This window comes from Theropithecus gelada, chromosome 13 (assembly GCF_003255815.1).
Source record: "Theropithecus gelada isolate Dixy chromosome 13, Tgel_1.0, whole genome shotgun sequence".
In the NCBI taxonomy this organism is placed as follows: domain Eukaryota; kingdom Metazoa; phylum Chordata; class Mammalia; order Primates; family Cercopithecidae; genus Theropithecus; species Theropithecus gelada.
The window spans coordinates 60,146,998-60,171,612 of NC_037681.1; the positions used below are offsets into that span (position 1 = coordinate 60,146,998).

The 24,615-nt window shown below is 36.5% G+C and overlaps 1 protein-coding gene across 9 annotated transcripts in view; it reads right to left on the minus strand.

The window, feature by feature from the left end:
• Positions 1-24,615, minus strand: part of THUMPD2 (THUMP domain containing 2) — a 41,346-nt gene that overhangs the window by 11,677 nt on the left and 5,054 nt on the right. Inside the window, exons 2-9 of one of the 9 annotated variants that reach the window (XM_025355031.1) lie at positions 21,972-22,094; positions 20,170-20,582; positions 19,364-19,555; positions 18,888-18,965; positions 16,858-16,910; positions 12,099-12,186; positions 5,617-5,688; positions 5,019-5,133 (exon numbers count right to left, since the gene is read on the minus strand). In XM_025355031.1, coding sequence (XP_025210816.1) covers positions 5,019-5,133; positions 5,617-5,688; positions 12,099-12,186; positions 16,858-16,910; positions 18,888-18,935 — 376 coding nt within the window. In that variant the 5' untranslated portion in view covers positions 18,936-18,965; positions 19,364-19,555; positions 20,170-20,582; positions 21,972-22,094. Of the gene's footprint in view, positions 1-5,018; positions 5,134-5,616; positions 5,689-12,098; positions 12,187-16,857; positions 16,911-18,887; positions 18,966-19,363; positions 19,654-20,169; positions 20,583-21,961; positions 22,095-24,615 lie in introns of all 9 variants that reach the window. The other 8 variants (XM_025355029.1, XM_025355028.1, XM_025355027.1 and 5 more) reach the window with 8 other exon arrangements.

A 24,615-nucleotide genomic window follows, 5' to 3' on the forward strand; every position in this document is an offset into this window, starting at 1 on the left:
ATCCCAGCACTTTGGGAGGCCGAGACGGGCGGATCACGAGGTCAGGAGATCGAGACCATCCTGGCTAACACGGTGAAACCCCGTCTCTACTAAAAAAAAATACAAAAAACTAGCCGGGCGAGGTGGCGGGCGCCTGTAGTCCCAGCTACTTGGGAGGCTGAGGCAGGAGAATGGCGTGAACCCGGGAGGCGGAGCTTGCAGTGAGCTGAGATCCGGCCACTGCACTCCAGCCTGGGCGGCAGAGCGAGACTCCGTCTCAAAAAAAAAAAAAAAAAAAGAGCTACTGAGTTTTAAGGTAAATGCTTGATGCCTCTATAAACAGACTTGTTTCATTTGGTCAGTGATATCGCCATGGTCTTCACAGTAGGACTGTAAATATCAACAAATATTGACTCAATTATATGTTCATCAGCTGTCTTAAGAAATAGAAACTCAACACTTACTTTTTCATTAAAAATGCATTTTTAAAACCTTATTGCTTCCGAGTTTGTTACAAAATAGAAGTGTTACCAAACAATAAAAAAGGACTTATACCATATAATAAATGATAAAGCTTTTGCAGCAAGAACATGTGAACTACTCTCTATGTTGAACTTATCCCCTATTTTCTCCGCATATTTCATATACACCTACCCCATCACTTTCCACATTTCCCTCTGATTTCCCAAATGGGCAGCCTGGCAGCTTCATGAATCTTGCAGTATATGGCATGGGCCATAAGACACCTGGCCAGAACACCAAGGCCAAGCCAGCAGAGGCAGGACAGGCAGCAGAGGAGAAAACACACCAATATGAGAGAAAATGCAAACACCACATTATGGGGTGCTTATGGGTGTCCTGAAAAAAGCACGCCATCTTATACAAGAATGGAAACACTTGAGAACAAAGCACAACTGTTGCCAATAATCTTGTTATAAATCTACACTTAAGTGATGTGTGATAGGCTACAGAATGCCTAACTGGAAGGAAAGGAAATATTTCCTTTTAGCTATAATTTTGCCATTTTAATTAAACCATAAATGTGTTTCTTTTGCTCAAATATGTTTATGTTATAGTTTCCATCTTATACTGAGAATGTATACATATCTGCAGATTTAAAAAAGCCTAATGACTAATTGCTATTTCCTAAGATAACTTGTAACATAATATTCATTTGATTCCAAATTTTCATAATGATTAAAACTTAGGAATAATAAATACATATGATTTCTTCATGTTGAAAGATTGTCTCAAAAACAAACAAACAGAGTCTCACCATGTCACCTAGGCTGAAGTGCAGAGGCACAATCTAGGGTCACTGCAACCTTCACCTCTTGGGTTCAAGCGATTCTTCTGCCTCACCCTCCCGAGTAGGTGGGACTACAGCCACCAAGCCTGGCTAATTTTTTTTGTTTCTGTATTTTCAGTAGAGACAGGGTTTCACCATGTTGGTCAGGCTGGTCTCAAACTCCTGAGCTCAACTGATCCACCCACCTCAGTCTTCCAAAGTGTTGGGATTACAGGCATAAAGCCACTGCACCTGGCTAAGATCATTTCTTTTTATATTAGTTGAGGGTTATAAAACAAACTGAATGCTTATTAAAAAGGTAGAAAAAATAAAGTCATTAAAGCACACAGAAGCTGAAGATTGTGATTTTGCAGAAATGTAAGTCATAATGGTAATGAATATTACTAACTTCCTAGATATACCAACATACCAATGCTTACAGATGTCTTACTAATTCATGCTGTGCGTTAGACACTGTACTCTGTGTGTTTATGTAATAAATCCTCATCACAGCTTTATGCAGTGGCATTATAATCTTCACATTATAGATGAGAAAATAAAGAGAGGTCCAGTTTTTCTGCTGAAGGCCACACAGTGGAAAAATGATGGTGGAGCTAGGATTTATACTTGGTGTGACTCTTAAAGTCAGTAAGTGTTCTTAATTCCTACAGTAAAAAGGCATGAGATCCCTTAAGGGATTCGTAGATCTCAACATTCTAAATTGTATTTATAATTAGAGCTCTTAAAAACCAAATTAATGAAGAAAATAAATGCTTTTATCTAGCCTGAATGTCTACCTCTAAAGTAGGTGCCATAAAGGGCTAATTATTAGTTAAAATTGGCCCCTGTATTAGCAAGACATATAGTTCCTCCTAGACTGAAACTTAAAGAGGTTGTGATGCTGAAATAACCTGAAACAGATGTTTTATTCTTTCCTTCAGAAAGTTATCCTAAAAACAATTCACAGAAGAATCATCTACAAATGACGTAACATGAAAAAGTTTCTCTCAGTAGTAAAGAAAGGTAAATTTAAGCAAACCTATCAAATGCGTAGAGTTGAAAAAACTAATAAAAATTATAACGTGTGACCTGTTTTAAGGTCCATTCTCCTCCCTCTGCCTTCCCCTGCTCCTAGAAGTGCATGCTCAACCGCTCAGGCACTGGATCCCATCCTTTCTTAGGGCCTGGATACAGCAGACAAGCTGTTCTCCTCTCTCCTCCGTCATGCCAAATTCCTCCTTTTCATTTGATTTTTCTTGTTAGTGAGATCAAACATTCTAGATACAAAAAAATTCTAATTTCTATCTTAAAAAAATTCCTTGCTTGATCCCCGATATCCTTTCTTTCAGTTACCGCCCCATTTCTATGCTCTCCTTATTAGCCAAACTGCTCGACAGAATGCTCTCAACTAGTTGTCTTCAAGTTATCTCCTCCCATTCTCTCAAGAGCCCCTCCAGGGAAGCTGCCCTTGACTTCTGCAGTCACCAGGCCTCATCGTACTTCACCAATGAGAAGCAGCTGACACAGCTGATCTATCTATCTTCCCCGGATTCTTACACTCTTACATCACTGGCTGTTCCTTTACCAGATGCTCACCTTCCCGAAGTCCAAGCATCTGAGTATTCTAAGGTTCAGTCCCCTTTCCCTTCTCTACTTAAACTCACTCCCTAGGAGATTTCATGAAACTAAATGTTCTCCATACCAGTGATGCTCAACCTCTCCCCTAAACTCCAGATTTGGATACTGAGGTACTAACTTGATATCTTCACTTAGAGTCTAATAATTGTGTGAAATTTAACAGGTCCTAAACTCTAACTTGATCCACCATCTGTCTTCCCCACCTCAGTAATGACAACTCCATCCTCTAGCTGCTCAAGCCAGAAAGCCTAGAATGTTCTCTCTCATACTCCACATCCAATCCGACAACAAATCCTGTTGGCTCTCTCTGCCAAATATATATCTGACCTTCTCTCAACACCTCCTTGAATACCACCTTGGACCAGGCCACTGTCATTTCTTACCTGGATTATAACTGGAGTTGCCACAGTATCCTAATTAGTCTCTTTGTTTCCATCCTGCCCTCACTAAAGTCTAAGAGGAATCCTTTCAAAAACGAAGATTTATGCAGTTACCTGGTGCCACATAGAACCTTTAAAACACACACACAAACAGTGGAGCACTTCCATTTTTTAAATGAAATCTTATAGAAAATGCCCTCTAAAGTGAAAATACATAAAAGTGGAGCTGGGAGTGCAACAGCGGTCCAATGGCCAACTCAGTACTCCCTCCCTCATGCCTACAAGGTGCTTTGGAGAATGTAAAGGGATTGAAAACGCACTGCTCTGGAACAACTTATGAAGCAATTTCAGTTTTCTTAAAGGTTTCAAAGAAATAGCATTCTTAAAGAAATTAGGGATCATGAAAGCTTGCAGTCTAGTCACCCTTTAGTTTGCTCTAGAAACTTGTGTCTCCTACACAGAGTCCTATTAAAAACCTTGGCAGAACAGCAAACAACTATGAGATCTCAATCAACAAGACAATTTCTTCTTTGGGGATGCTTTACTATGCTTTTATGCAAGTTATCCTAGTATTTTCTTCTGTTGATACTCATCTTTACTACTTTTCCATTACAACAAAATTTTTAAAATAATATTATGTTCCTCCTGATTATAGGTTTGATATTGGGAACTATCTACTACCTATCACTGTCAACAGAATACAATGTTCTTAACTGGGAATTAAATGCACTCATGATTTAAGGGAGAGATATATATTTGGGGAACAGGGAATAAAACAAGGAATAGTTTTAAAAAATAGTCTAAATACCATGGACCTCAGGAAGATATTATTATTATTATTATTATTATTTTTTGAGATGGAGTCTTGCTCTGTTGCCCAGGCTGGAATATGGTGGCACGATCTCAGCTCACTGCAAGCTCTGCCTCCCGGGTTCACGTCATTCTCCTGCCTCAGCCTCCCGAGTAGCTGGGACTACAGGCGCCCGCCACCACACCCAGCTAATTTTTTGTATTTTTAGTACAGACAGGGTTTCACCATGTTAGCCAGGATGGTCTAGATTTCCTGACCTTGTGATTCGCCCGCCTTGGCCTCCCAAAGTGCTGGGATTACAGGTGTGAGCCACTGCACCTGGCTGAAAATACTATTTTGATTGGTCTCAGTAGACTTGATTCCTAGTCACGTGTGTCACTGCTGACTCCCCTTCATTAAACAGGGGTTAATACTTTCCCTCTACCTCACAGGGTGACCAACTGTCCTGGTTTACTCCAGACTTTGCTGATTTTAGCACTGCAAGTCCTGGTTTAGCAAATTGGGATGGATAGTTAGCTTACTCCTATGTATCTCAGGGATACTATCTAATGTGAGGCAATAATATTTCATATAGTTTATTCAAAAGAAATTCAAAGAATTATTACACTGCTTATTTTATGGCTATATTAATTGATCACTGGTTCTGATATGAGAAATGGTTCAGATGCAACAAATACTTTTTTTTTCTCTTTTTAACATACACATTTTAAGTCATGCTTTACATGCTTATTGTTTTACTTCCCAATTATTATGAACCCTTTGAAAATAAAACGGTTACACTATTAGAAGTAAACTCAGTATTAGTCCCACAGATATATTACAGGGTAAAACCAACCTTTACATACTGAGTCTTGTTTTGTATAATTCTAAATATATTTACGTTGTTCATTTTCTCAATTGTTTTGCATTTTTAGTAGCTTACCTATAACAGAGACTTTAAGTAATTCGATTTTATCCTCAAGGCCTGCAGCTTTCAGATTGTCCCAAGTACCTAGTAACTGTGAGTCGCTGACATCAGCACCTACATAATACACATCCTATGGGGAAAGAAAGAATATTTTAAGCATAAATAAAATTATTACACATTTTATGTAGTTAAGAAAATCAACTTGCATTTTCTCAAATGATGGAAGTGAAATTAGTACATTTTAAATTAAGGTCAAAACACATTTAGGGTATTCTTTTAAAATGATAATATCAAAAAATGTAAAGTTTATGTTAAAATTTTAAAAATCTGTGAATATTTTATAATGACAAATGTGTAAAGAATTTGAGGATTAGTATAATCTAGGTCATGACTAATGATTAGAATTCTGTCATATTTTCCTAAATTCATAGTATTTAAATAAATAACATAGCAATTTAATCCTTCACAATCTATTTTGAGTATAGTGAATAACTCACATAATTAAAAGGAATAATCCCAAAATAGACATTCTACTTGTAAATAATTGGTGATTATACTATATATACTGATTAAAGTAGATAAATTGCTTGCTTTACCAAACTTCAGAACTTACTGGCCATTCTTTAGCAGCTTCCAAAAGTATTGTTCCAAGTCCGCACATTGGATCTAAAACAAATGCACCAGCCTGCAGACAGAAATATTAATTTGGTATTATTAAGACTACTATAGTAGGTATTATAAAAGAAACCTAAACTTGAGGAATCAATATTTCAAGAGGAAAGGTTACTTTTTACACTTTATTAAGAATTTCAGGTACTTAAAGCCCTAATGCAGGAGTGTGTTCGGTAGGTTTATAAATTAGGAAGAAGGCCATTCTGGCCAAAGCCCAGGAAAAGGTAGTGAAAGCCCCAGAGAGGGAACAAGGGGATTCTGTGAAGATGGACTGGGTTATGCTGCATGTTGTAACAACCCCCAAATTCTAGGGGTTTAAAACAAGTAGCTCACACTGTATGCCCACATTAGGGCACCTGGGGCCTCTGCTCCTCACTCTGGAACCCAAACTGACGAGCAATCATCATCTTGAGTGCTGCCATCACTGTGGCAGAGGGAAAGAAAGCATGACAAATTGTCCACTGGCTCAGAAAGGTGCCACCTGAAAGTGATGCACATCACTTCCACCAGTATTAACTGTTAGTCACATGGCACACAGTGTCAAGGGGCCAGGAAGGTATAACCCTATCTGTACCTGGGAGAAAAACAGGAAATTGGGAGAAAAAACGACTTACTCCCACTCTGAAAATCACAGCATGCCAGATCTCATAGGTGGTGTAAGGATTCTGGTTCTATTCTGAAGGATGGGAAACTATTGGAGGGTTTGAGGACAGGAGTCCTATGACATTACATTTCAAAGGGATCATTTTGGCTATTCTGCAGAGGACAGACCATAGAAGGGTAAGAGCGCTAGAGAGTCCAGTCAAGAGATGATAGTGGCTTGAGTTAAGAGTGGAATTGGTGGATGTGGTAAGAAATGGTTGGATTCTAGACATATTTTAAAAGGTGGAGCCAAAAATGGATGGGATGTGGAATGTTAATGAAAGACAACAGTCTGGAATGCCTAAAATTTTTGAGCTGAGCAACTGGAAGAACAGAGTTGCCTGTTACTGACATGGGAAGAGTTGGGGAGAAGACACTTTGCGGGAGACAAGAGTATAGTTCTGGCCTTGTTAATTTTGAGATACCTCTTAGACCTCTAAGTGTGAATGTCAAGTGAGTCACTGGACATGAGTCTACAGTTCAAGGGAGAGGTTCAGGCTACAGATAGGAATTTAGGAACAGTCAGTGCCAGTCAGCTTATAAATGATATTTATTTTATTTATTTATTTATTTTTTTTGAGACAGAGTCTCGCTCTGCCGCCCAGGCTGGAGTGCAGTGGCCGGATCTCAGCTCACTGCAAGCTCCGCCTCCTGGGTTTACGCCATTCTCCTGCCTCAGCCTCCCGAGTAGCTGGGACTACAGGCGCCCGCCACCTCGCCCAGCTAGTTTTTTGTATTTTTTAGTAGAGACGGGGTTTCACCGTGTTAGCCAGGATGGTCTCGATCTCCTGACCTCGTGATCCGCCCGTCTCGGCCTCCCAAAGTGCTGGGATTACAGGCTTGAGCCACCGCGCCCGGCTATAAATGATATTTAAAGCATCAGAACTGGATGTGATCATCTAGAAAGCAAGAGAAGTTTAACAAGAGAAGTCTATGAATTGGCCCCTGGTGATCTCTGAAGTTCACATGTTTGGAAGAGGAATATCAGCCACACACACTGAGAAGCAGCTCATTCCGATAATAGGAGCAGAACCTAGAGTAGTGGTCCTGAAACAAAGTGAAGAAACTGCTTCAAGAAGGAGAGTGATCAGTGTCGAAGTGACAGGCGGGTAAGAGAGACGAGCAGTTTCAGTGGAGTGTTGGTGATGAAAGCCCCATGGAGGCTGCTATATGAGAGAATGGGAAGAAAGGAGGTAGAGACAGCCAATGTAGATAATTATTTTAAAGACTTTTTCTGTAAAGGGAAGCAGAAAAGGGGGTGGTGGCTGAAGGGATGTATGGCTTCAGCGGGGGGTTTTCATTTTTTTAAGTTGAAAGATATTTTGGCAGGTGTACATGCTGATGGGGATGACCCAGTAGAAGGAAAAATTCCTAAGTCTATAAGAGGGAACGGAATCCGGCACACAAGCATTAGCGTGGAACAAGGACAGTTCCCTTATTGTAACAACAATAAAGCAAGAGTATGTAGGCATAGATTCTGGTATGTTGGTAGACTTGGTGAGGAGAACATGTAGAAGTTCTCTTCTGATTCTATTATTTAAGTCAAATAAGAAGGAAGGGAGCTTGAGAATGGCGTGAACCTGGGAGGCGGAGCTTGCAGTGAGCAGAGATTGCACCACTGCAGTCCAGCTTGGGCGATAGAGCAAGACTCCGTCTCAAAAAAAAAAAAAAAAGGGAAAAAAAGGGATAAAAAGAAGGAAGAGAGTTAAAAGTATGGGCAAGGAAATGACTATTTTTAAAATCCAAGCTGTGAAGGAGGGATGAGCACAGGTGGTAAGAACAGGGGTTGGGTCAAATGACTAGAGGGCCCTGTGGGGTTAAAGATTTGTGTTCGGGTAGCAGAGGAAGTAAATAGGAAAGAGGAGGTGGTTAAGAACAAGATTCCTGAAACTGAGATTTCTGGAAGAGATACCCTTCTGGGTATGACAAGGTCTAGGATGTGACTACAACAGATGAATAGGGAAGCCAAGAAATGAAGAGTAAGATTACTGAATGGTTACAGAGACCAAAGAATCATGATGCAATAATGGCCTGTACTCTTACAGGAATGAGAGGGAGAGAGCTCTGATTGGGGTGATCTGATGGCATGTGCTTCAAAGGCACTGTGAGGTTCTGGGCAGAAGGAAGAAAATAATTCTCTAGAAGGGGCAAGAAGGAGCAAGCAGGAACGTACCCCACTGTCAGGCCCAGTGGTGCTCGAGATAGGGGAGAAAAAACATCCACCACTTGATATGTCTACAGAGGAAGCAGAGTCCTCAGGGGACAGCCAGGTTTCTGCCACAGCCATATGGTACCTAATGGAAAGAAACAAAATGTTCTTCAGGAGACAGAAGCCTTCCCTGGTACTAAATTTTAAAGAGAGTATCATACAAATCCCCCATGAAGGGGCAGTAAGGAGCAGAAAGAAAAATTTAAATGGAAATTTTGTTGTTAAATTGTTAACAGTATGAGAACCCATTTTTATTAGGATCTCAAATGTGCCATACACTGTGCTCCTTCTCTCCCATGATCTGTATTCAATGATATAATCTGACCTAAAGTATTTTTAAACGGCTTTATTTTACCTTAGGACCTTTTCTTGCCATGACACTTGTAGACACAGACTGAGGTAGAGAAGTATTTCTGCATACTTATAACAACATTTAAGATTTATAGAACTTGATTTCCCTTATTATGATATGTAGGAAGGAGAACAGTTTATAGTACACATGATAAATAACGAACATCCCATTTTTAAATTTCATTTTTAGTGGCACTGGCCTACCCAAGACTGAGCTGTCTGTGTACTGCTCTGGGTACTAAGCTCCAAAGAGGGAAATGGATCAGGTTGGATACTGGGGTCACTCAGACTGTGGGTCACTACCACATTCCCTCCAAAAGAACTCTACCATGCCATTTCCCAGGTTCTTTAACAGACCTCCTTGGCCAGTGGTCACATTGAGAGACACATTTCTTACTTTTTGTAGTCTCAGGGAAAATTCACAGTAAGGAAAAGTTTTATCAAGCACTATCTTTGGATATTTTTGATCATTTACTTTTGACTTTTCTGAAAAACATGTTTATATTAAAACAAAGGTAACATTTCAAATGTGTAGGTGATTATGTAAATTTATACTTAAATACAAACTGGTGAAACCACTGGCAGTTTGGGAAAAAATTAACCATACCTCTTTCTTTATACTAAAAAAATCTGAACTAAAGATTTAAACCAAACAAACACATAAAATCATGGGTTCTGGGTACCTGGTAATCTGAAAGAGGCTCCCTCCTCCACTCTCAACTCTAAGCTTTCTGCTTCTGCTGAGCCAAGTGATGCTCAGACCTAGAGGCAACTGGTGCTAAGAGAAGCCCAAGGCTCCGTCACAGTCCCAGAAAAAGGAACGTGTGTGATGGGACCTCCCTGCTGTGGGTTGGGTAGTGATTAGAGAACAGCAGTGGAACCCAGAGGGGAGAATCAGTGGAACTAGGGAAGAGCTTGGTCTTCAGAGATCTATGGACCCAAAGAGAGGTCAGTGACTAGAGAAGTTTCCTCCAGGTATCTCAGCAGGACTGACAGATTCTCCTTACACTGCTGAGCCTGGGGTGCCAGAGATCCATTTGCCTTTTACCATTTACAGGATTCTGGCCGTTTAAAATACTTAACAGTCACATTTTAGCCCCAGCAAGCTAAAACAAAACACACAAACAAACAAAAACCAACGGCACATCTGAAAAAAAAGGAAGAGGTCCCTCAGTAGTTTTAGAGTAAATACGCAGAATAATCAGAACACACACCTAGTAAAATAGAATTACTAATTACTGGAGGACACGGATCAATATTTGAATAAAAGAAGAGCTTTCAGAGATATTCAAATGTGACACATATACCTTTATGAAGCTAAAAAGCCATATTTTTAATCTAAAAATGTAAATAAAATAGAGCATGTCTCTGTGACTCTTGTTGTAATTTGGAAGATAATGTTCAAGAATAACTCAAAATGCAAATATAAAGAGATGGAAATCATGTCAAAAGGGTAGGAGACTTGGAGGATAGAACCAGGAAGCTTAACACGTTCCTAATAGGAATTTCAGAAGTAGGAAAGAGAGACTAGTTTAAAGTTAAATTCGTTAAATAGTAGAGGCAATAATTAAATAATGGAAGAAAAAGTGCTCAGGCCGGAGAAGTAAAAATAAATAATAATTTTTATAATTATTATATATTCCAAATAGTAATTATAGTTCTAGTTATTAACTATAATTTTGGTATTAATAATTATAGTTATATTTATTATTATTACCAAAATGGCAGCTAATACTTAGAAACTTTCTGAATGTTAGGCACTGTTCTAATCACTTTATTAATGCTAATTCATTTAATCTTATCATGATCCCATGAGATATTACTACTCTTTTCATCTTGCAAATGAGAAACTGAGGCACAAAGATGTTAAGTATCCTGCCCAAAGCTTCCCAGCCAGTAAGTGGTGGCCAGAATCTAAGACTCACCACGGTCTGGGCTAAATAGAAAAGACATATACATAAGCATGTTCTGGTGACATTCCTGGGCTTTAAGATTAAAGACAAACACCTTACAAGTTTCCAAAAACAAGGAATCACGTAGTTATAAATGAAAATAAAAGAAAAATCCAACTGGCATGGTCTGCTCCTCTGTGCCACCAGAAGCTAAATGACAATGGAACAGCATCTACAGACCTTTGAGAGAAAAGAACTGCAATTCAGGAATCCTATACCCAGCCAAGATAGGTATACCCAGATAACAGGAAGAAATTTGAAGATAAAAAGAAATTCCGACAGTATATCATTAAATACCACATTTGAGAAAAATACCTAAGATAAGACTTTACCCAAGCAACAAGTAAACCAGAGCAGAAGCCTCAAACAGGGCAAGACAAATGATTAGCAAGTAACTTGATCAAACTAGCAAAAATAAGAGAAGGAAACAAAGTGTGAGAAGTTAGGAATAGAATAAAAATAGGAAGAATATAATCAAGTCTATCTGTCACAACATTTACTGAATTCTCTCACTGAAAGACCATCAGAGTGGGGTAAAAATAGCTGTGTGTTTGTAAGAAAATATGTAAAGCTGAAAAAAAAAAGCAGTGGCAAAGAAATATTAGGCTGATGCAAACAAAAAGGAGTGAAAATATTAGTAAGACAGTGAGACTTAAATTTAAACTTAACCAAGATAAACAGGACTTAAGTAACAAAAGGCACACTTCACAATGATGTATTGACAGTCACGAACATGTATATACCAAGTCACATGGCAGCTGAATAATTCAACAACTCATAAAAATGCAAAAACTTAAAAAAATACAATATAATGCGATTTCAAAAACTTCTTTGAAAATGGAGCAGAGAAACACATGGTAAGTAAAAATAATGGAGAACATTTCTTCACTAGAAGATAAAATCATCTTACGTCCATAGAACATTTACAAAAATTGACCAAGATCTTGGTCACAGAAAAAAACTTAAAATTTAAGAATCAGAGGTTTTACAGGCCACATTTTCTAACTGTGACACAAAACATTAGAAATAATGAAATGTAGCTAACTTCTGACTCAGCCTTTTCACAGCCAAAATACTCTCAGAAGTTCAACAATATATAAAAGCATTACTGCAGCAGTTTGTAAGTATAATGGCAAAAAGAAAAGAAGTTAAATAAAAAGCGTTGAGAAAAGAAAAAGCAAGTAATACAAATATCCATCAGTAAGAGACCGTATAAGTTAATTATGAAAATAACTTTGCTATTAACAGGAAGGAAAACATTTTTCTTACCTTAATGTCAGCGAGAGATGCCATTGCCCACGCTATGGTAGATCGCAGTCCAGCTGTCTTGATGTAAGCTCTGCTGGCTAAAGGAACCCTACAAAGAAAAGAATCTGATTATATATTATTACACATTGAACAAGATATAAAAATGATTTACCTGTCCAAATCTGAGAATCATTTAAACATACTCATCCAACATACACTAAAGTATTCCCTAAGTTAGAGAATGTTTCAATCTTATTACAAAAATTCCTTCTCTAATGGGCACCTTGTCTACCCAGCCAGTGTGGAATTTCAGAAAGTTAAATTTTTAGACAACTGAAATTTACACTCTCATGTATTTAATGTATAAAAATGTAATTACACATGAGGAAAATCTTTCTTATACTTCCCTGTCTTCCCAGAGTAGACCTTTTTTTGCTGTCTGAAGTCATGAAGGGGAATATACTATTTTGTGATATAAATGTAGTATGGGAAGTAGAACTGAAGGGATGCTAACCCTTAAAATCTATTTTCTATAAAAAGTCCCTTTTGTAGGTCTGTTTTTTGGTTATTTGCATCTTCCCCAAAAGATGAAATGAAACATGACATTGCACTGTCTAAAATAATTTACTGGATGATGGGCCAAACCAGACATCTCCCAAATCAGTTCACTGGTCTCCAACAAGCATCGCTTCACACTTTATCCTCCACCTCATCAATGCCACCATCACATCAATGTTTCCAGATTTGATAGAAATTTTCAAAATGTCATCTATCATTTATATCTTTCCAATGCAATGAACAAGCAGAATCTCCTTGGAAATTTCAACTTTCCAGGCTTTTCTAGTTCACTTCTACAATTTGTTGGTAAGGTATGAAGACGTGATGTCAAGAACGTGTGCTGGTTTGTTTTGGGGTAGGCTTGTTCCAAAACCACCAAGAGAGGTCTTCTACGAACTTTACGGAAAGCCACAATGTTCTTCAAACCCTCCTTCAAGTTGTTCAACAGAATTCTGGGTATGTGAATGTTAAACATTTATTTCTTTCAGAATTTTGTCTCTCATTTTTCTTTGACTTTAACTTATCCTGTTTTTGTATTTGTTGCAAGCCTCTTAAAATCTGAGAACTAAATGACATATCCCTTTAAAGTAAAAGTGTAATTGTATACTTACTATTACAATGAGGAATTTCTACATCGCAAACCCGTGGGAGTTTGGCTTTTTAATAAGGTTTTTTCAAGAAATAATTCACATTGTAAACAGTACTGTATACATACATTTGGAATCAGGGATGTAAACTGGCAGGTAGAAACACTATAAAATATTTTGGCCAGTGAATTTTGCTTCTGCAGGGAGAGCTTAGCAATTATCTTGCTATAAAACACAGTTTGCATTCTAGATACCAAAGCTATAATACACCGTTTACATTCTAGATGCCAAAACTATAAAACAGAGTTTGCATTCTAGATACCAAAAAGGGAGATGCGTATGGAAAACCAGTTTTGTCCATATATATGAAAAAAATGCTCTTCTAAGCAGCAGGAATTTATATGGAACCTTTCAAAGTTTCAACAACTATGTATATATTTTTGCTAATAGAAGTTTTTATGGGACATAATTCTGTCAATATTTGACAAAAGTGAATGTTCACATTTTGCTTAAACCTGGGCAAAATTATCTCATTACTTCAACAAAAGGGCCCCATTATACCAGCATAATACAATTATTCAGAAGAAGGCATGTTCAGAAATAAACTCCTAGAAAATAAAAATAATGCTCTACTTTCACAGAATCTAGCTAACGTACACGGTTCAAAAATAAATGTGGTTTTTGATCTTCTTCTCTGCATGTGTGCATTTCTTTTTTATTCTCTTGTACACCTTGTACCACCAAGACAAAGATGTCCTAATCTATATCTATAGCCTAGACTTGTTACCTGAACCCCCAGATCTTTATCGTCAAATATGTACTTCAACATTTTTATGTGGAAGATAAGTAGTACAAAGTCAACAGGTATAAACTGAATACACTCTCCTGGATTTCACATATTGATATGTTTCTTCATTTTCTTGTGCCACCTTACTACCCATATATTGGGTACCATAATCTAACTCTTTAGTCTAGACTTGTCACCTGAACTCTAGATCTGTAACTTCAAATATCTACTGGGACATTTTTCACTGAATACACTGTTTTCTTTTGCTACATTTTGTATCTCAGTGACTAATACCAGTATTTACTAATTGTTCAAATCAGAAATCTGAAATTATTCTAGACCCCTTAACTACTTTTTGATTTCATGGCCTTTTTGCTACCTCCAAGAGTTTAAATCCTCTCATTCTCTCTTTTTATTTCTCTTTCATTTAAAAATATTTTTTTCTTGGTAATTTTTTTGAAATCAGAAATCTGATCACTTCACTCTTCTGCTTCAAATTCTTATTGCTTTTAGGATAAAATCCAAGCTGTTTAACATACTTACAAGGCACTTCATGGCTTATTTCTAATTTTCTACCACTTTCTCTATGTCCCATCTACACTGAAACTACCTGCCATGCCCCATGTAAATCCAGCTTCCTTATACCTTGTGCCTTTGCACAGATTCCTTGCCGTAATATCCTTTCCTTCTCTTGTCCACATGACATACCCTTTCTTATTGCTGTCAAGTCTCCTCTTAGGGACAATCTTTTATCTTTTTGCTCACAGGTCCTCAATTAGAGTTAGGTTCTCTTTCCTAACTCTAGTCAAGCATTTATCACAGATCTGTGCTACCACTGGATTGAATTCCTTGAAATTAATACTCGTCTTTTTTGTCTTTGAACTTTGGGCGTCTAGCACAATTTTTTTGCATACAGTAAGTGTACAACTGATGCTTCAACTAAAATTAATTGAACTCATCTTACTCCAGTAAATGTCTCTGCCCTCCCCTCCTACTTGCTGAACTGTTTCAAAAATAAAAAAGTTGAAATTTAATCAATGATTACTGTATCCTAGAAACAGTAGCAAAGATTTTCATGTGGGTTATCTCATTTAATTCCAAGGATGAAGCTATAAAGTAGGTACTATTATTTTCTTGATTTTATAGCAGAGAAATATGATAATTTGTCTAAACTTGCAGAGTTATAAGAATTTGTGAAGACAGAATTCAAGTCCACAGTTCTTATCTGCTATGCTATACTGTAGTAGGTGATGCGTATAGTGTGGCACCAGCTATAAAACAGTTAATGCTTCATGGGGCTATTGATATCCAAATGGTTTTTTTCTTTAAAGAAAGTAAAGCTCAAAATATGAACAATGTCTTTAGGAACTTGGGACACATTTTTATGTGATCCTCTAACTTCATGGCTGCTCTCTACTTTGTTTCATCATTTCTGACTTTCTTCTGTTGTTAGGTCACCAGGTTGCAGTTTCTGATATCCACTGTCACTTCTCTTGTCCAGTGCTATGTGTTGTGCAAGTCTTCATGTCTCCCCTTTTCATGTCCCAGCAAATTGTTCTTTTTAGTCAACTCATCACTGAGACTGCTTCCTTCCTACACTGAGGTAGTCAAACTGACTAAACACAGAGCATCTACTGTAACCTCATTTTCAACCAGTGCTCACTCAAGGTCTGAGTCTGAATTTTCAGATACATTATCTTTTATTTGTAAACTTTAAGGTACATTATCAATTATTATTTGAAATGCCATGGCATGACATCTTGAATGTTTCTAGCAAGCATTAAAATAATTTTAAATAATCAAATACCTTTTAAAAACATTAAGGTTATACTAGTTAAAGAGCACAAAATTTAGCATTTTTATATATAATAATTTAAAAATGAGTTATTTTATTTGGTGGTAAGAATCTAATTAATACCACCTCAGCACTGCTAGGGGTTAGATACTCTTCCTAAATTTTTTTGTTTTCTGGAGACGGAGTCTTGCTGTCACCTAGGCTGGAGTACAGTGGTGCAATTTTGGCTCACGGCCACCTCCGCCTCCCAGGTTCAAGTGATTCTCCTGCCTCAGCCTCCTGAGTAGCTGGGATTATAGGCACCCACCACCACACCCAGTTAATTTTTGTATTTTTAGTAGAGACAGGATTTCACCATGTTGGTCAGGCTGGTCTCGAACTTCTGACCTCGTGATCTGCTTGCCTCAGCCTCCCAAAGAGCTGGGATTACAGGCATGAGCCACTGCGCCTGGTATCTAAGTAAATTTTTTAGATGCTTAGGCTCACTTTTTGGGGGTCAAAATATTTTAAAAAATTAACTACTTTATAAATTTAAAAATGCATATATTTTATATTTTGCTTGTTTTGCTAGTGTTTCCTACTTTTGTCTTGGTGACCATCAATAATTATACTTATTATTATAATTGCTGAAATATGTCCATCTTTTAGTTTTCCCCACCCTTTCTGTCTTTAAAATTGTCATAGAATTTTAAAAAGCCAGATAGGCAAAATTGTTCAATGAAAGGCACTGGAGTAGGGCAGCCTAGAAACATTTTAGGTGTAGTTATAGGGCTGTGAAAATCATTTAATAATAGAACTAGATATAATTTTCAGTATTAATCATGTAATCAGTAGATTACCATGACCAAATATTTCTCAGCTCTAACTGGTCAGTTCAAATTACATCCACTAAGTTCCATGAAAATATTTTATTGTCTTAAGCAAAGAATTCAAATGCTTTGCCTTTAGCCTTCTCTGTTATATCAATGCTTCATTCATGCTATAAATAAAAAACATAAATTCTGAATTTAACAATCCGTCCTATGGGACAAACTTGAAGCTTAGAATATCTACCTGAACACAGGAATCCCCATCACAGAGTAAACGTCATTTAGATGTATAAAGATCTGAAAGAATAAACACAGAAGTTAGAATGGAATAAGAAACATCATTACCAAAGTACCGACAATTTGAAATTTCCATTTTAAACTTACATGACCTATGTTTTAAAAAAAAAATCCAAGGCCTTATTCATCATATCTAGAAAAAAAATGTTCTATAATCTTTTTTTTTCTTAAGCAGAAGGAAACTAAATTTTAAGTACATTTCATAGAAAAATGCTGAGGTCAATTTGTTATACAGGAGAGTCATGTTACAAAGAACTCAAAACCAACTTTCTTCCTAGAGATTCTCCGAATTATCATAACTGGACCAGACTTCAGTATTTTGCGTTAGAGAAGATTTTCTAAATCCACCCTAATTCTAATCTCAAACAGGATGCGAGGCCACACAGGGCTATCAGAGGCTGCAAATACTTTCAGGGTAACAGAAAACTTTGTTTAGGTCAAATATATGGCAGCAAGGGTCCTCTTTTCTCTATAGGTAAGTTTCTGTCTCTCTTTATTTTCTTTCTTCTGCTATGTCAAGAAGAGTATTTAGGTGCCCCACATTATAATTAGTAGCCAACACAAATTTTAAAAGCTAGAATCTTTCTTTTGTAGCCTGATAAGGTTTACAGAATATTTTAAATGCTGTTTTGAATCTCAAGAATATCTGGTCCCTGACAATTTCATTCCAAGATAACTTTAAATATTAGCAGCTTAATCAGAATTATTCCAAAATTGATTACTTTCATCAAGAAAAGACTTACCTGGAGTGATTCCATTTGGTCAATTTAATTACTTAACTGATACATCACAGCTAAACTTCCCAATTTTATACATTATGCATTTTAGCAAAATTATTAGAATTATTTTCTATTGACAATTTATTCTAAAGATGAGAATGTTTACATATTGAATGTTATTAAGAATAGCCTCTCCCACTATAAATGTTTTCCTATCAATTTTGCAGAAGGAAATTTGTTGAGATTTCATTCTTCTGTCATTTTTTAGTCATAAATTTTACTACATGTGATTTTTGTGTTTCCAATTTTGTGTTAATTATTTCTATCCATAATAGCTATTAATTGCATTAAATGGCTGATAGGAATTGAATTTGCTATATTTATTCATGAGATAATCTATGAGAAAAACAATTCTGAGACAATGAGAGACTCAGGGAGATGGGGACGAGAAAGCCACAGAGAAGAGATGATTAAGAATTGGAAAGGGGCAGGTAAGAGAAAGATACTTGTATGTCAAAACATTCTTGGGATCAAAATATTTAGTATGACAAACAATAAAAAATATATACCAGGCATTTTTTTTAAAGTGAAAAATGTCAGACAAAAGCAAATCTAAAAATAAAACGACACACAATGTTCTGATTTGTCCAGTTATTACTCCATTTAAACCTACATAACAAGTGATAAATTTATGAATTAATCATGAAAATTATTGGTTATATGTCAACTTTATAAGATGGCTTTCAAAAAATAGCAAAGAATATTTTTTGTTTCCCCAAATAGTTGTTCCAATTAAAAATAGTGTAACCTTATTAATTTTGGAAAATAAAAACATAATCCCATATCCATAACAAAGCCACTATTAACACATACTATTGAATTTTGTGCAGGACTTTTGTTGTTATCCATTTTTTAACATTAGCTAAAGTTTTTTAAATCACAGATTGTGTGTATTATAGAGACTATAGAGAACATCGCTGTAACCTCATAATAATAAATGTTTTTTCTTCAACTGTGACCAGATAACTTCATTCCAAAAAAATCTTTTCTTGGAGTTTGGATAAGATATTTTCACAGTGAAAACTGCTGGCAAAACTATCTGTATTATTGTAATACTAAAGATAAAATGGACTGCTGGATCCCTGTCGATATACTTTTTACAACTGTAAAATAAAACGGAAAGGTATGATAAGAATACAGGACACGGTCTTTAAAGAATTAGGTTACAAGTATACAAAATAAAATAAATACTCATTACCTCTAATTTTGGATTCCTCAAATCTGCTTTCCATCCAAAGTGTTTCATAATAGCAATTCCAATTACTCTTCCTACCTCCTGGAAAAGTAGCAAGTTAAAGAAAAGAATACTAAAAATGAAAATTTTAAGTTTAAATGTAAGCAAAACTAACAGAGAAGCCTATAAGAAAATCAAGTCAGGCTATCTGACAGTAATTTAGAGTTCTGATATTAAAATCGTACATGAAAGCATTTTCTATTCCAGGCAGTAAGGCTGTATTTTATCTGCCCTAGCCCCCAATACACTCCATGGCATTAACGTCTACTCATGCATAATCTCTATTCTTGTAATTTTAGGCATATGAAATAACTAGATTATGACCTGATAAATATGATCATTCTGGGTTTCAGGAAACAGATGCAAGCTGAAAGATAACTATTTCAGCTACTATAAGCCTATGTGTTTAAAAATTACCAGATTAGTATCATTAGACTCACCCTTTAGGGTCTGACTGATTTTAAGGTTGATAAAAGTATTCAGACCAATGGCCTTTAACATCACTGAACTTTGTAAGGGCCAACTGATGAGGTTTGGTGATGGCCAATTTGTGGTGTTCACTCTTCTCTATATTGCTGAGACTTCACGTGCATTTGCAGTCTAGGTCCTGGTGACAATCCCATGTACAGGACCTGTGCAGAGTAGCCACTGAATAAGCACAAAGCTGAACTGAAGAGAAACCCCAAAAGCTGAGGACTATGGTATCAGGATTTCCAAATACAAAGGACATCTGTAGATTTAAGGAAATTTTTAGGCACAAAGTATAAGAAAGGAATTACTTGGAATGGCATTCCATTCCTCTTAAACATCTGAGGGAAAATTAAAAGGAAAATGTAGTTTTAAAGATATTTAATTCCATAAGAACTAATTGTCTGGGCCTAGTTATTCGTTCTGTGAGAGGTTTGCATCTCATTTTCAATCTAAAGAGTAAGTAATTCTTTAAAAAAAAATGGGACCCACAGGCCAGGTGCGGTGGCTCCTGCCTGTAATCCCAGCACTTTGGGAGGCTGAGGTGGGTGGATTACTTGAGGTCAGGAGTTCAAGACCAGCCTGACCAATGTGAAACCGTCTCTACTAAAAATACAAAAATTAGCTGGGTGTGGTGGCACACACCTGTGATCCCAGCTACTCAGGAGGCTGAGGCAAGGGAATCACCTGAACCTGGGAGGCGGAGGTTGCAGTGAGCCAGATCGTGCCACTGTATTCCAGCCTGGGCGACAGACTCCACTTTGGGATGCAAGCATACCTGTGCAGTTAAGGCCTTTCCAATAGTTCCACTGCAGCGACAAGATACTCTGAAAGTCAAGTCCTTCTGATTATGAGTATCAATTGCTTTCTCTATGTCATTCCGAAATTCTTCTTCTTGAAAGTTTTCACTTTTAGTGGTAAAATCTCTTTGCTCCAGAGTTTCTTCTTCTATTTGTTTTTCCAGCTGGCAGTCCCTATTCTCTTCTATCTTTTGCATTTGTTCTATTTTTAATTTCTTTGCAATGATGATTTCATTTTCTCCCACTTTTCTTTTTAGTTGGTTATCATCTCTCTGAGAAAGTTTTTCCTTTTTTGCATCAAGTTCAAGAAGATTTTTCCAGATTGAAATGGCATTCAACCAACTTCCTGGATCTTCATTTATAAGTCTTTGCATTTCGTTAAGTAGTTTTCCTAGATAAGAAAAATCTTGTTGATCCTGTATTGAAGCTTTAAAGGCTATCTATTACAATCATCACCCCCAAATTCCATTACCTTTATTTCTTTGAATTTTTATTAAATTGCTCCATGAATAACTTCACTTCCATTTGGAGTTTATATTCCATTTACCATAAGAATATTGTGCAGAATAAAGTTCATTCTTATATTGCATATATAGCATCCACACTGTGTTAAAATTTCTATAGAATTACCATATAATAACCTAGAAAGATTATTTGTGCTATGGTAATATATGTATCTCTTCAACATATACATAGACCTAGAGTGTATATCAACCCTTAAATAATGGTGATCTTGCCTATAAAAATTAAGTTTTTATAAGAAAAGAATAAATTGAAAAACTCAGCTCAGAAACAGAGGAGCTGAATCTTGGGCCTGTTACATTTTAGCCCACACCATATTAATAAGTATATTATAGTGCGTTTCCATAAAGTAACTCACAATCCATTCATAGCTTAGCATACTGCCAGTATGCTCAGCAAAGTTTAATCTTCTCTTGATGAACCAGGGTCATCAAGATGATCCAAAAATTACTGTAGTTCCTTAAAGATGAATGTGTGTAGAGTACTGGGAGGAATTATATTTACCCCACAGTATAATACTTTGGGATTTGCTTTAAAACAATTTCTTCTGCTTGGTCTTGATTTCTTGCCATTTGCCTCTTTCTTAAAATAGTTTATTATAGGCTATAAATACATGATCTCTTATGTAATTCAAATTGAAGTTTAAGGCAGCGTTTAAACCTGCAGTGTCTGACCATGTTTTGTTGTTTTTATCAAGATCCATATGTTGTTTTAGTAGCATATTTATAAAATTTAGAGAGTGGACAAGAAATCTCTTATGCCCCCTTTACCTCTAATGCTTGATAAGCGGGCATAAGTTTATCAAAAACATTTAAGGTCCCAGAAATAAAAATATTTACTATGCAGTATTTTTCCAATTATATCACACAGTTAAAATGTACAATATGACGATTTTCACTGATTTACTATTAAAATAACGCATTTTGGATTACTGCATGTTTCTAAATCCAAATGCAACTGACCATATATATCTCTAAAGAAGGTACCTGATCATAATTCTCGAAGAAATGTGGCTTAAGACATTAAACTCTCATAAAAAAGGCAGCACACAGTTTGCAAAGAGAAGAAATATTCTACTACAATCAAGTGATAATATTCAGGAAATACAGAAAAATACATAATTAATGATCCCACACATGTCAATGAATATTAAAGTGTAAAATGGCTACATATTAATTATCAAGCAGAAAATGTTGGAGTACAATGTGTCATGTGGGTAAAAGCAACACACATATGGATATGCCATACCTTTACTTACAGAAGAAATAAGTGGAAACTGCTTTTTAATCAGCAAAAATAATCTTTCGGCAGATTTTAATTTCTTCAACATATTCAAATCAGAACAGGTGGTGAAAAAAACCTTTCCTGAAATATATTCAACCTAGAAATAAAAAAAACAGCTTTCAATGTAGTCCAGTGTCACTGTAAAAATGGTATTTTTTCCCTCTTAAGGTACAGCATTTAAATTAAAAATAAAAATAACCATTTCTGAAGTATCTACTATTTGTCAGGCTCTGTACTAGGAACTCTGAATAAGTACTTTCCTCCTCACCCTTATAACAACCCTCTAAGGTAGATCCTATACCACCAAAAGTAGACAAAGGTATAATGTACTAGACAATTAGGTGTCTAGCCCAAGGTGGATATTTATTGAAGACTTACCTGTAGGCTACCAGGAAGCATAAAACATATATTCTGAATAATAGACACACACTGACATACACATTAAAACATAAGATTTATAAGACAATAACTTGAATTAAACCCAGAAGAAAACTAAAAGTTTTAACATTATAATACATTGACAAGCTGTAAGTACACTAAGTAGAAATGAATATGAAAGCCGACATTACAAAGAGTCTTCGGAAAGAATCCTGTAAGGTTTGGGAAGAAGGATTCTAATAAAAGAACAAGGGGCAGATGCAGAAGTGGGAATGAAAACCTGGCTGAAGTAAACTGTAAGCAACATTTGCTGTATTATGCTGATTGATAGTGGATGGATGAGGTAGTTTAGGCCAGCCTGACAAATGGTTATGAAATTTTGAGTACCACGAATGGTAATGGTCAACCATTATAGACTTTTGATGAAAACTGTGACAGCACTGAATTAGCTGACAGAAAAAATTACTTTACAAGAGGCATAAAGGACTGAGTGTAGAATATGATGCTAGAGGGAGAAGGAGGTTACTGAGGCAGAAATGACGAGATACTTGGCTGCAGAAACTGGATAACGAGTAGAAGCAAGACATATGCATCAAACAGAAACAGGTTTTGGAGAAAGGATGGATACGTGGCAACAGAAGGAAAATGAAAAGAGCACTGACTCACAGGAAGCCTAATATGCTGTGACAAAGGGTGCTCAATACCAATGGAATCTTAACTCTTTTAGGGTCAACCCAACCCTTTTAAGTCCAGGATGGATGTGGGCTCTCTTGGAGCTCTCTTTTTAGCAGTGGCCAACAATTGAATAGCATGGTTCTAAATAATCTCCTAGAACTCAGACACCAGGGACTGTGGGGTTTCTTGTGTTAAGGCAGCTACCATCCATGGGTACTTGAACTCCAAGGGTTTTTGCTTGTTTTGGATCTGACAAGATCTAATTAAACTCTTGGAATGGTAATTTCTGGGGTTGCTACTCCAGGCTGATGAAAGAGAATCTCTCCTGAAGAAGCCCTAGATTGGCACCAATTAAAACTCAAATAGCTTACAGCAATGCAGCTGACCAAAATAGATGGAGGAACAGACAATGACACTATGGGAGGAAGCAGGGAATGAAAAGAACATTTAGGAATCAATATATAAGGGGATAGTGAAGTAACCAAAACCAGAACTTCTGGTTTCTAGAATTTACTTCTTTCTTATTACATAGGTGACATTTCCCCAAAACTAAAGTATATACTTCAAAATGCTTAGAAACTTGAAAACAAAGTTTTAAAAAGTAAATTATCAAAAATTCGTAAGTTAGCTGACGTAAGAATATAGTTGATACTAAAGCCGTCGCAGAACAATTTAACTGACGAAATACTTTGCCAAGATTCTGGGGGAACAGGACTAAATATTTTACTGAAAATGTATGGTTTTAAATTTCAAATTCTGTAAACAAGTAAAATGATGCGCAAAGATCTAGACCAGTGACTTTAACCTACGTAGTCAGTGATCTAGATATTATAGTTACTTAATTGTACGAAGATCTTCTTTTCTTATTCAGATATCAAGGGAAGCATTTTATCTGATGAGCTTTCTCTAACATATATATATAAAAAATATATTTATATTTTAAAAATGTATATTTACATTTAAATATATATATATTTCCCCCTGGGGCCAGTGGTTTCCAAAAAGAATATGACTATCAAGTTAATTAAGAGGACCCAAAAAGTTTATTTAGAACATCAGATCATAAGAATAGTATGTTAGTGCAGTAAAATGCCAAATACATTCTCGAAACCCAAAACTGCAACATTATTCTAAGAATTATACATTCTCAAAACCAAAAGCAGCAACATTATTCTATGAATTATCATAAGGCCTACATTTCTTTTAGAAGTAATAAGCATGTTATCAGAAGTAGAGCAGGTCCTTGAATAACACTGTTTTGTTCAACATTGTTTCATCATGATATTGATAAGAAAAAATACCAATTCCCAGCCAGGGCTACTGTCCAGGTGAACCATGTCTGCATGGGTTTTCCCTGAGTACCCCAGTTTCCTCTGACATCTCAGAGTGTGCCTGTTATGTCACTGGTATGTTTACATGGTCCCAGTGCAAGTAAATGTGGGTGTGTGTGAGTGCGCCGGGGAATGGGATGGCATCCTATGCAGGGCTGGTTCCCACCTTGTCCCCTGAGCTGCCAGGATAGGCCCTGGCCAGCGACAACCATGGAATAACTGAACTGGAATAGA